Genomic DNA, 14,433 nt, shown 5'->3' with positions numbered 1-14,433 from the left:
TTTAATTAATCCTAAATTGTTTTAAACTCAATTCTAATTTTTAAAATATTAATTAACAGAATAATAAGCATTTATAGTAATCAAATAATATAATAATATTTTTTATTAATATATTTTATGTAAAAAAAGTTTCACCATAGGGGTGTCAAAAATGAACCCGACCTGACAACCTAACCCGAGTCGACCTGAAAAAAATTAGGTTTGGGTCGAGTTCGGGTTAGAGGGTTTTTGATTGAAAATTTTTGGGTTGGGTTCAGGTCGGATTCGGGTTGACCCGGGTTGAGCCGAATTTAGGATTTAGTGGTTTTTTTTTTTTTTGGTTAAATTGAATTTTATTTTGAAAATTAAGATTGTTTTATGTATCAATGTTAGTATGATAATTATGGATTATTGAGATAAAAGTGAAGAATTTTTGGGAAAATAGCTAAAAAGAAGTCGTTTTGAATCGGATTTTTAGATTATTCGGGTCAGGTTGGTCGGGTTCAGGTTCGGGTTTAAGAGTTTCAGGTTGAATTCGGATTCGGGACGAGTTCGTGTTGGGTTTAAAATTTTTTTTTTTACCCGAACTCGACCCTATCCAATTCACTCGAATTGACACCCTTATACCATACGATACCTAAACCATATGTCATAAACTGAGACTTTGATACACTTCAACATTTTAAACATAGTTTGATATACAAAACTGGTTTATTAATATCTTTCTCATTTTTAATTTTTCTTGCCGATTGTGATTCATTCATCCTATTGATATGATGCAAATGTTTGCTAAATGGATTTTGACAACCATGTTATCTAGGTTCCTTGAGCTTGTGAGGATGGCAAGGAAGGAGAGCCTTCTGACATGATGTGGGGGATGATGTGAACTAGTTGCCTGTTAAGTTTGAGTCATGCTTTAACACCATATAGATAGGAAAGGATAGAGTTCTATTTGTGTCAATATGCATATAAAATTCATGATTGTAACATTACAATCTAACCCTTGTAACATATGTTATTTGCAAATAGGTCCCTGTCATTGCATTATGGTCCTGTCAGTTACATATCTAACCTGCTTCTCTCACTCGCCCTTGTCTCATGTATGTTCCTGTCTCTTATTTCTTGTATTGGTTGGCAGGCCATTGGCCTTACATTTTCTCTAAAATGAATAAGAAAGTTCAAGTAGTCTAATTTGTATCATTCATTCTATAGATACAATTGATATGAGCCCACATATCATGTCATTGACAACTATGCGAATCCAATCTTGGTGGGATAGCTTGGGGAAGGTTTTGCATGTTTTCCTAGTGGCAGCTGGTGAACAACTTGGGGTAAAACTGGCTAAACCCTAATTTACTGGTTGCAACAGCTACCACAAAATGTACACACAACTCTTCTGTTTCTGCTTCCTAGCTTAGGCAGCAACATCATCAACTTGCCTTCTCTTATTCTTGCACCTCCTCAGCCTCTTCATCACTGTAGTAGCTCAGCACAATTGACCTATGCTGATCTATCCTGTGCGACCACAAAAATCTTCTGTACAGAACCATCTTGACAGCCAATTGAAATGGGTTTTAAATTGGTGTTTTAATCCAAGTACAAGATCTACTAAAAAAGATTAATGATGGGTGATTATACCAGACACAAAGAGAAAACACAGGACAACTAACAAGCCATTTCTGGTTCCCAATAATAAAACTTTACACTGATAATGTGATATATATGATTGGGCATCCAGCTGTCCTAAAAGGTTAAGCCCTTGGTAAATAGCTTAAATCCTTTTTATGGATTAAGAGAAGAAAATGGAGGATCATTTTTAATTATTTACCATCTATTTATTTGAAGAGGAGCCTTGGCGCAACGGTAAAGTTGTTGCTTTGTGACCAAAAGGTCACGGGTTCGAATCTTGGAAACAACTTCTTGCAAAAAGCAGGTAAGACTGTGTACAATGGATCCTTCCCCGGGACCCCGCATAGCGGGAGCTTCGTGCACCGGGCTGCCCTTTTTCCGTATCTGGAGATTTAAATAATTACTAGGTTAATGTATATCTTAGTGTTTTGAATTTCTTTGCAGTTTCTGGTCAAGGTTGCTGAAAGTTGGAATTTGTTTACTGGCTGTTGATGAGGCACATTGCATATCAGAGTGGGGTCATGATTTCAGGTTCTTTCTAATTGATTCTATGTCATCTCAACTACTTCTAACTTATACTAATAGGCATTTATAAGTAATTATGGCTTATCAAACTTCTGCAAGTTAATGTTGGTGATGTCTCTCCATAATCCATTTCCATGTTCTTGATTCTGAATTTTGGAATTTTATAGTTATTAGTTTCCACTTTGTTTTCCTGATTATACAATTTTTGCTTTATTTTAACATATGGATAAACTTAGAATTCGTGTTTGTACCTAAATGTGCAAGAATGAAGCTGATGACTGATTGATTTATCTCCTTTATATCTTTAAGGGACAAGTAATACTTTCTCTTAGTAAATTAGACTTTCAACTTTCAAGTACCAAGTTATATATTTGGAACTCGATTTCTTACACATTTTAGATTGTAATAAATTTTACATTTCTAACAGAGTTTACATTAAATGAATATATATCTTTATGTGTAGGAACAGTATAACCTTGCAGGCTCAGAATGCATCAACCTAATGTGAACATCTGAAGTTATTTTATTATTTCATTTTAACCTGATTACTACTATGATCACATGAGCGCCATCTCATGCATCATGTGCGGAGGAGCCAAATTTATAATTAGACTGTTCCCTTGATTTCCCTTTACATCTATCCTGATTATTAGGGATATTTGATCAGTCGCCAGGTATTCAATTAAGTGTTGATAATTTATATGTTTTTTGGTTGGAACTGGGCATCAAAAGTTGTTCTTTCTTCAAGCGGCCAATGTACTTGTTGAAATCCTCATGACAGCTATGATAGTTTTTGCTTGATTGGTTGTTCACAAGTTGACATCATAACTTGTCTTTTTTCCTATTTTGCTGGACCAAAAAGGATTTGCATAGTTGATTAGTAGATTATAGTGCATCTAGCTGTATAACCTAACAAAAGTAAGATAAGTGGTGAATTTAAGATAATTGATTTTACTCCAGTAACTTAGGAAGGGAATACCTTTAACCTGTAATCTGGGCATGAATATTCTCAAATTCTGTTTGAAGTTTTCCTTGAATAATTGGCTGCAGTATCTTTGAGTAGAACTGCTTCAAAGTCATTTTCATAACATTTCATATCACCCAATCTCTACAAAAAATATCTCCTTTGAGTAGAACTGCTTCAAAGTCATTTTCATAACATTTCATATCACCCAATCTCTACAAAAAATATCAAAGGCATTCTTCAATAAAACACAATCAATTTGTTCCTCCTCTAGTTCTTGAACAATTACTTAACAGGCAATCAAAATCTAATCAAACTAGATAGCTAAAGTACAAGAAGAGAGATTGAGTGTTGGAAAGATTGTGGAGTATGAATCCAGAATAAGAGATTCTTAAAGACTATTTCTATTCTATGTCCCAACATTGAAGCAACATACATATTTACATATAGGAAACATAAAGGACTCATAAAGACTTATATAGGAAACACACAACAACAATCAAACCTTATCTCACTAGGTAAGGTAAGTTATTTGGATTCTTCTACGCTATTGTGCTCTATCCCCTACTATGCTATTATTTATATTTAAATAAATCTTCTTATTTTATTGATGCTAATCAAGTCAGTTTTAGTTTTCCTCGTTTGATGTGCACATTTATCATAGTTTCACCTCGCCTAATTGAACATTTATTGGTTATTTAAGTACATGCCTATACTATCTTAAATGTGTCTTTTTCCTCAATAGGTGCAATCCGATTTTCTATCTAATATTTTTATTTTTTATTCTGTCCATCCTTGTATGTCTGCACATCCACCTTAACATGCTTATCTCTGCAACTTTCATCTTTCATTTGTTCGAGTCATAGCTCAACATTCAGCTCCAAATACTATAACGAGTTTATCTGTCATTTTGTTAAACTTTTTTTAAAGTTTAGAGGTACTTTAAGATCACAAAGAACACCTAACGTTCTCTTCCATTTTAACCATTTTACTTGTATTCTATGTAAGATATATCTCTCAATCCCTCTATTCTTTTGCAAAAATGATCATGAATACTTAAAACTCTCGGTTATAGACAACTCGTCAGATGTCTGATTATGTCTAATATTGCGAAACGTAAATTTCATATATTTTGTCTTTACTTTACTAAATCAAAAACCTAGTGTTTCTCGTCAAGATTCGAGTTTAGCATTTACTGTGTCTTATCTATGAAAATAATATCATCTGCAAATAACATGCACTACGATATTGTATCTTGGAGGTGTCTAGTGAGTTCATTCATGATTAGTGTAAAAAGATAGGGATTTAAAGATAATATTTGATGCAGCCCTATCTTTATGGGAAATACATTGGTTAAAGGAGAAGGAAATTTTAACAAAATTATTAAAGATAGTTTCTGTTGAAGCAATTCATATTAGTGAAAGTTATACGCAAATGACAGACATCTTGAAAAAAAAATTTCAGACATAATGAATACTAGTGATTGTCTGCCATTTGACAGTTGGTGATGATTGGGTAATAGTTGTTTGTTGTTTAATAGAGGCTGACCCCAAGAATGCCTGATGATAGGTCTACAATCTACATATCATCCAAAAGAAAAAACAATCCTTATCTATTTTGCCTTTCATTGGAGAAAAGATATGATTTGGAAAAGTTATATTTTAAAAAAAGTTTTTCTTTGCTAATTGCATGATAAGGTTCATGGTAAGATATGACTGTCTCACAGCATATCATATACAGACTTTGCCTGTCATGTGTTATTAGACAAATAAACAATCTTTCATGTTTTCTAGCTAATCTTTTCTTTCAGCTTGCCAATGGATCTGCTCAAATAGTGGTATTAGAGCCTATATTTTGTTTCCTTATCTGTCTGTTGCAGAACTTGATGTAAACTATGATTTGTGCTATATTTAAAATCATGTTTTTTGCTAATGAAATTACTTATTGGTATAAGAATCTAGTGTTTATTTCAAGGCTATAAAATATCCTAACTTTTTCGTCAACACAACCATTGTATCTTGTACCTTTAGCTTATGGAAATTCATATGGTTGGCCATGAAATATTAGTAGGACAACTATTGTTCATCTATATTGGTCTGTACAGGTTGAAACAGAAAATTTTTTAAAGGGTACCAATTAAGACAGATTGACCATTTCAAGGGGAGGGGGACTGCTTCCGAGAGAGGGTTAAGGGTGATATTGAGACAGCTATTGGGGTAATGGAAACTTTTGTGCATGCAGGTTTTGCCTTGCTTGGTATGAAACAGCATAGTGGCATAATAGCAACAAAGGGATTAGGGGGGGGGGGGGGGGGAACTCATGAGTTAGAACTTTATAGTTAATATCAATATATACTTATTCTTAATATTAACAGTAGATATTAACGTATAGTGATTTACACTTATTAACAGTAGATATTAACGTATAGTGATTTACACTTATAATTAGTATCAGAGCTAATTAATATGTATCGTTAATATTTATGCTTTATTAATATAAATTATAAGTTATTTTGATATTTATAAGTTTAATTAATATTTATTCATACCAACATTAACTCTAAGTTATATTGCTATAAGTTATAAATGTATATTAATTACAAAGATTAAGTTTAATATATTAAACTATTAATTATTTTAATATTAACCATCTTGGTATGCTTCTAAGTATGCGAAGTGCTCAGCCCTTGGGGCTACGGTGTAGCGGAAGGACACCAAATTGTCACCCAAGCACTCATGGTTTGATTTTAGCTACAATGCATTTGTAGAAATTTTTCCTTCAAATGGGGCGCATAACCACAAGATGTTGGACTTCTGGCCGTCCGCCGCGAGCGCTTCTCGATTTACCTGACAGCCGGTGGGAAATTTCCGCGGGGCCGGGCTAGTCACCTAGGTTCGGTGTTACTTGGCTCATCATTTTTTTTAAGTATGCTAAGTGCTCATCTGCTTCCCGATTTATCCTAGTGGTGCGTGGGAAACTTTCGTGGTGCTAGTCACCTCTCGGATTAGTCGAATCGTAAGAGATGGATATGTGGATTACAAAAATAAAATATAAAAAAAAAGTATGCCAAGTCTTGGCACATATGGATCTTTTGTTCGAATGCTAATGTGTATATTTCCTTTGAGATTGGTTATTAGTCTTTTGGTATAAACGTTTTGTGGTTTCTTTGGATCTTGAGGAATTTGTGTTTTTTTTTTGTCTTTTGGATTATAGAAGTAAACACTTTTTCATGTAAGTCCATGGTTATACACCTCGCAGGAAGGAGTACAAGCAGTTAAATGTACTACGTGGTGTTCTATCTGATGTTCCTTTTGTGGCTTTAACTGCAACAGCTACTGGAAAGTAAGCATGATGATCCTATAGATACATTTCCTGTCTTGTATCCTTTTTCCAATACTGAACTTTTATGGTGGGACATCAATTCTAGTGTGTGTAATCAACCTAATGGTTGTTATTTTTAATCAATGTAATGAAGTGATTCAATAACATTATATAGTCCATGGACATTGTTTGATGGAATGATTGAAAACTTGTTAAAACATGAAGTGATAAATTCTATAAGAAGGAACAAGGGCTATCAATTTAGTCTGTTGTATATTAATTTCCAATACTATTTGTGCTCTTGTATATCTGTAATTCTCTGAAATCTATTAGTATATTGTCATTTTTTAGGGTTATAGAGTACATAAATAGGTAGTGAGATAAATCTTATCCAGGCCTAGGACTATCTGTATGAAGGTGCAGTTCTAAGTTCTTTGCTACCAACATAGTTGTATAGCTGAGTGTTCATTTCTACTGTTCTTCTCATTACTTGGTGTCTATCATTTCTCGTTCTTCATGTATTCTGTTACAGGGCTTGCTAATACTTTTTGTAGGGTTCGCAATGACATTATCTACTCCTTGAAGATGACTGATCCATTCATTGCCGTCGGATCATTGAATCGGGAAAACCTCTTTTATGGAGTTAGATCAATTACGAGGTCTCTGTTCTTCGATGAGCTTGTTCAAGAGGTCTCCAAATACATTGTTAATACTGGATCAACTATCATATACTGCATGACAATCAATGATACTGAACAGGTCTCTTTCCTCAACCCTTTTGTCCATGCTTGCCTACTATAAAATGATTCAATGAATGGTTATTTTCTAAATATTGTTTCTTTGGACTTAAGTGTATATCAATCTTGTAATTGTTCATCCTAAGAATGCCATTATACTAATTATTTACTAACTAGCTAATATAGCAGAGATGGGAGATTCATTAAGTTATTTTTTACTGAAATCCATAAGTTGGTTTATATAAGTATAATTCTAGCTGATGCTTCCTACAAATGATATATTATACAAGTTGATTTCTTATGCTCGCTTGCATTTGCTGACTGAACTGTCTACATAGGAAGGATTTTTTTTTTTTAAATGTGAGATGACACAGCATGCCATGTTTTTCTGTATCATTACTCTTCTCAGCATTGAGATTATTTTCCATATTCATAATAAATTAATAATGGTGGGTATGATGCTACACCAATGCTTAAATGACTAGAAATTGGACCATTGGACCTGCTCAGGCTGCTTCTATTTGCTCTCTTGTCCTTTTTTTTTCCTTGAGTCAATAAACTTGGTTCTGTGGCAGTCCAAAGTCCATCCATGCATGGACATTCTGATTGCTCAGTTACATAGAAATTCTGTTTGCTTATGAGAAGCTAAATTGCAACTTATGTGAATGCTTCCAATCCATGAATTTTCTTGTATTTCATGTGTATGGACATGGTTCATGACATTGTGGGTCAAAAAGGCATTTCATTATAGCATATCAAAATCTCGATATAAGATCCATGAGTGCAAGAAACACACATCACAAGTCTGTAGATCACATAACAAGCAACCAAAGTCCGAAAATAGAAAACCATCTCGACACGGAGTGGGGACTAGCAATTGGAACCTCCTGACGACTTCAACCTGAAATAGGAATAAATAAACGGAGTGAGTTCAAGAACTAAGCCGGTATCGATCAGACATGCATAGTAAGATATAACTATCAGTAATAATCATGCAGTACAGTCTCCTGAACAATAACAGGTAATATAAAACTGAACAACAGAAGAGACTGTACTTACCAGGATCTTCTATTTGAACATAAGGGTGTGAATTATACCAACAGGTGAAGGGTCGTCAGACCAAATACATAATGTCTCCTTATGCATGTCAATCATATGCAATCACCAAAATGCAGCATCCAAATTGCAGCAATTACAAGCAATAAAGTTACGTTTGGTAGGGTGTAATCTGCCTTGTAATGTAATCAGGATTACATTATAAAGCGGATTATTTTGTTTGGTTTAATTTTAAATTTGTAATGTAATGTAATCTGGATTACAAAAGGTAGTGAACTTTTGTAATCTGGATTACAAAGCAAATACTATGTAATCTGATTATATTACGAGGTCACCGTTTAATCAAAATTTAAGTGTCGAATATACCCCTAGGCCACCGTGGCCGTTGCCCACCGTCGTCGACTGTCACTGCCCACCGTCGTCGACTGTCACTGCCCACCGTCGTCGACTGTCACTGCACACCGTCGTCGACTGTCACTGCCCACCGTCGTCGACTGTCACTGCCACCGTCGTCGACTGTCACTGCACACCGTCGGCGGCCGCTGTCGCCTTCGGCCGCCGCCGTCGTCGTCGGTTGTCGGCAGTTGCCGATGGTGGCAGACGGCGGAGGAGGCCTACGGTTGTGGTCGCTGGTTGCCGCAAGCTCCGGCAGAGGTGCGACAGCCGTCGGTAGAGGTCGCAGGATATTTTTGTCATTTTATAATAATACGAATTACATTTCTTATAAATATAATGGATACCTAACAAAAGAATGTAATCACCTTTGTAATCAAATATTACATACATTACATTACCAAACGTAGTAATCTAATCAAGATTACATTACATTACATTATAAATTTGATTACATTACAAGTAAGTAGGGATGACAATGGGTTGGGTTCGGGTCGGATTCTATATCCTCCGTCCCTATACCCATTGGGTATAGGATCTCCGATGGGTATACCCATACCCATTAAATGATCGGATATCTTCTATAGTTATAATTTTTCATCTTTTTATCCAATTATTATCATTCAATAAAAATATATTAAAATTAACAACCTATTAAAAAATATATATATAATTAAAAAAATAGATTTAACATCTATATAGTCTCCTCCTAACATAAAAAAAAATAGTAAGTTGATTTTGGGAAAAAAAAATTTTCTTTAATATATGTATATATATTATTTAATCGGATATTCGGGTCGGGTATCGGGTATTGATAGTCCCTCCATACCCTCCTCCATTCTGTCGGATGTCGGATTTTTCATCGGGTTCGGGTGAGATTACATTACATCCAACCAAACGTAGCCTAAATGCAATCCATGCATATGATGCAAATGACATGGTCACCCCTGACGCCAGTCAGCCACCTCACACGCGATGGTGAGGTCGAGTGAATAGGGCTATGACAACTGTGTACTCTGCCATCACTATTTCTGAGTGACTGAGTGAACATGATGCTGTCGGAGTACACTTATTCTTCTACCCCAACTAAATGGGGGAGCCGAAGCTCTCATCTCCCTGTGTCATAGTCAAGAAGGATCCTTGCCCGCTACCACGCTACGTCATCACTACCCATGAGCGGACCAGCGGAGCCTTGACTGAGCAAACTCCATACACCTGCCTGATGTACCACTAACCCATGAGTGATTGTGTGTGTATACCGTGTAACTGGCGATGTGCTCAACTATAAAGGAGCCGACAATCGCTCAACATGTAATCATGCAAAATGGTGCATGACTCTAAAACATGTAACTCCTGACAATATCTGCCTCCATATAATATATACCAAAAGAAAAATCGAGTCCATTATAATGATCTAGGTATCATAAATCTAGATACACATGTCAGGTAATAAATATAGCTATACATGCCAAGTAATAAATCTAGATATACATGCCGGTTAATAAATCTAGGTACACATGCCAAGTACATCTAGTAGCTAGACCTGTACCTGGTAATGCATTGTATGTCACTACTTCTATGAACATAGTACACATGGCAAGAATCAAGAGGCATGAGCATAAATGCATAACATATAACAATATGGGTATACTACGGATATCAAGTAGTGATATACAAGGCAAATATAAACATAACCATTACTACTAGCTATAACCTATTACGCATATCAGAATGAAGATCACCAACGAATCTATAATTTGATCACCAACTACAAATCACCAAAATCATAAATATCAAGGCATATTACTCCTCATGTTACTATCAACATCAAACACTAAATAATAAACCACCAAGTCAAATATCCACTAATAGAGTATCAGAAAATCACATATCACAACATTTAGATGTTGTGTAAAAGGATATCCACTAATAAATCATCAGAAATTAACATATCACAATATCTGATCTCATAATATCTATCAATCTCAAACCATCCTCAACATCAATCATACCTGGCCAATTCTCATTATGGTGTACTATCAAAATGTAGATATATATCATCATCCTACCTATGATGTATGATTACTGAAGTTCAAGGGATATCTCTTGACTTCCTGATTGATAATTTACAATTCTCCAAATGGTAGAGATATGGTCAATCTATAAAATATGAGTATAAAAACTCTACTAATCATATCCAAAAATATTCAAAGAGTATGTCAAATCTCATCCTCTCAGGTACTCAAATATCCACAGTAAAGGAATATCAATCCAAAGTCCAACAGGTCACTCAACCTCCTAAGAGAGTCTATCCATCAAGAGGGTATCTCCACAACTCTCATAATCATATCCGTAAATGTCCCTCGACAAATGTCGAACACTCTATATGAGATATAGATTTCAAGACCTTTAGTAAATGATCATGTGGTCAAGGTCTTGAGCTATTTATGGAGACAATGATAGTTGAGTAGACTAATCATTATCTTGTAACACTTCATACTACGATTGTTCCACCTGAGATTCAGTAACCTCTAGTGACAAGCAATACACACAAGGGTAGAGAAGTACTATCAACAAATAGCTAATTGACATAACTGTCGATCGCCGTTCTGCTCCTCGAAGATCAGCATCTGAAATTTCCCCTCATTAACGGTCGAATTTAATAGGTATTATTCAACTAACACCATATTCTCCGCATCATTACGAGTTATATATCCATATGTACCATCGAGGATATCTATCCATATCCGATCGATCCATGAGTCAGGATCTCCCATGGAACAATATTAGGCGAGTTGGTTAACCATCGCCTTATAAACTATTATACCACGATTCCTCCTTTTCCGGTTCAAGAACTTTTAACAAGCTATACAGAAGGAGGTAGAGAAATACTATCTCTCTAGAGCACCTCAGATTCATCAACAAGAGATGCTCTGCTCCCATAAGTCGTCTTCTGCATTTTTCCTTCGCGTGGTGTCTGGTCACGTAGAGGATATGCAGCTAACATCGTCTTTTCCACACCAGTACAAGTCATAGATCTGAATGTACTCACCAATTCATACCCCTATATAACGATTGTATCTCGTAAGTGTGAAGTAGCTAGCTCTACACTTTCCCACGTCAGTGGGGGTCATCTATCCAAATGCACCTTCTAGGTTATCCTACCAGGTACATATAGTTCATGGTCAAAGTCCCTATGGAATAGGATACATCGATCCTCTACAGACTAGTCAAGCTAATAATGGTATGCGGCTAATTCAATCCATTCTACGTCCGTACAAGTCATGTACTCTAATGTGTCTTTCAAGTTATCTAACCAAACACAAATAACTCAAAGATCAGAATCTCCATGAAATAGAGTAAGTTAGTCCTCTACTGACCGAACTAATAAGAGTAAATCAGTCCTCTACTAACTAAACCAATAAAATGAATCAGTCCTCTACTGATCAATCCAACAAAGATAAATCAGTTCTTTACTAACCGAAACAAAAAGAGTAAATCAGTCATCTAGTGACTGAACCAACAAAATAAATCAGTTTTCTACTGACCGAACTAATACGAGTAAATCGATACTCTATTAACCGAGTCGACATGATATTTAGCAAATACCAAAATTATAAAACTTAATCATTTTACCTATTTTGTCGTCTGGAGATGCCGCCAAGTCCCAAAATATGACCTCGTCAAAGCATACTTCAGAATTCCGAAACATGAAAATCGACGGAAATTCATACAAATCCGAAAAGTACCCAGATTAACTTGAAAACTTGGCTTTGATATCAAATAAATTGTCACGCCCCAGAGGAGTCCCTGTCAGAGAAAAATCCGGCAGCATCTCCCCTGTACCAGTGACAATCTGAATCCATAAATACACAGTCCTCAGGGTCTCTTAATCCTCGGCCAACACGACCGAAACATAAGCAATAATTTAAATAAACATTCCACGTATATATATATATATATATATACACACCACTACAGTGAGGAAAACACAACCCACAATGGAAAACCATCGCAGTGGAAAACATGGGCAGCATACCAAAATCTTGATATAAGATTCACGAGTGCAAGAAACACACATCACAATTCTATAGATCACATAATAAGGAACCAAAGTTCGAAAACAGAAAATCAACTCGACACAGAGTGGGGACTTGCAACTCGAATCTCCTGACGGCTTCAACTGAAATAGAAATAAATCAACGGAGTGAGTTCAAGAACTCAGTGGGTATCGATCAGATATGCATAGTAAGATATAACTATCAGTAATAATCATGCAGTACAGTCTCTTGAACTAAGATATAACTATCAATAATAATTATGCAGTACAGTCTCTTGAACAATAACAGGTAATGCAAAACTGAACAACCGAAGAGACTGTACTCACCAAGACCTCCTATCCGAACATAAGGGTGTGCACCATACCAATAGGTGCAGGGTCGTCTGACTAAATACATAATGTCTCCTGTATGCATGTCAATTATATGCAATAATCAAAATGCAACATCCAAAATGCAACAATCACAAGAAATAAATGCAATCCATGCATATGATGCAAATGACATGGTCACCCCTGACGTCAGTCAGCCACCTCACACGCGATGGTGAGGTCGAGTGGGTAGGGCTATGACAACTGTGCACTTTGCCATCACTATTCCTGAGTGATCGAGTGGACATGATGCTGTCGGAGTACACCTATCCTCCTACCCCAACTAAATGGGGGAGCCGAAGCTCTCATCTCCCTGTGTCATAGTCAAGAGGAGGGATCCCTGCCCGCTACCACGCTACGTCACCACTACCCATGAGCGGACCAACGGAGCCCTGATAGAGCAAACTGCATACACCTGCCTGATGTACCATTAACCCATGAGTGGTTGTGTGTGCAGATCATGTAATCGGCGATGTGCTCAACTATAAAGGAGCCGACAATCGCTCAGCATGCAATCATGCAAAATGATGCATGACATTAAAACATGTAACTCCTGAAAATATCAACCTCCATATAATATGTACCAAAAGAAAAATCGAGTCTATAATAATGATCTAGGTATCATAAATCTAGGTACACATGCTAGGTAATAAATCTAGGTACATATGCCAAGCAATAAATCTAGATATACATGCCAGGTAATAAATCTAAGTACACAAGCCAAGTATATCTAGTAGCTAGACCTGTACTCGGTAATGCATTGTATGTCACTATTTCTATGAACATAAGTACACATGGCAAGAATCAAGAGGCATGAGCATAAATGCATAACAGATAACAATATGGACATACTACAGATATCAAGCAGTGACATACCAAGGCAGATATAAACATAACCATTACTACTAGCTATAACTTATTATGCATATCAGAATGACAATATCAAAAGAAATAAGTCAAAGGTACCCGCTTCAAAACGAAGATCATATCAGATAGATCTCACGTTGTGATGTCTTCTCAACAGAGTCTTGCATCAAAGTATTTTATTTAGCTAAGTTCTTATGAATTAAATAGCTAAATAAAATCCCCCAAACTAGTTAGGGAAAATCCTAATCAATATGATCATTAATCCTAACTATTGATTAACTCCACTAATCTAATCCATCGATCAACTATCAAATAACCATCAAGAATCAACACTAAAACTTACCCAATTCCATTTCCCTTCATTGTTGATTCACTGTCTTAGGAGATGGCTGTCGGAAAAATAGTGGCTGAAGCAAACTGGTGTTGTTGTCCTCCAACCTAAAACACCTCAGATCTGTACAGAGCAAAGATCTGGCACATGGGAAAAGAATAATGGCACACGGCGAGGAGATTCCGGTTGTCACCAGTGAAAG

At 36.0% G+C, this 14,433-nt stretch overlaps 1 protein-coding gene across 3 annotated transcripts in view; it reads left to right on the top strand.

Moving 5' to 3' along the window:
* The window catches only part of LOC121980424 (ATP-dependent DNA helicase RecQ-like), a 95,167-nt gene that overhangs the window by 29,500 nt on the left and 51,234 nt on the right, over nucleotides 1-14,433 (top strand). For all 3 annotated transcript variants that reach the window (XM_042532453.1, XM_042532455.1, XM_042532452.1), the window contains exons 6-8: nucleotides 2,053-2,139; nucleotides 6,356-6,439; nucleotides 6,973-7,177. In XM_042532453.1, the coding sequence (XP_042388387.1) occupies nucleotides 2,053-2,139; nucleotides 6,356-6,439; nucleotides 6,973-7,177 (376 nt within the window). The remainder of the gene's footprint in view (nucleotides 1-2,052; nucleotides 2,140-6,355; nucleotides 6,440-6,972; nucleotides 7,178-14,433) is intronic.

The sequence above is a fragment of the Zingiber officinale genome, chromosome 5A (assembly GCF_018446385.1).
Source record: "Zingiber officinale cultivar Zhangliang chromosome 5A, Zo_v1.1, whole genome shotgun sequence".
In the NCBI taxonomy this organism is placed as follows: Eukaryota; Viridiplantae; Streptophyta; class Magnoliopsida; order Zingiberales; family Zingiberaceae; genus Zingiber; species Zingiber officinale.
Note: the sequence above shows the minus strand (reverse complement) of the source record. Positions and strands in the feature narration are given on the sequence as shown.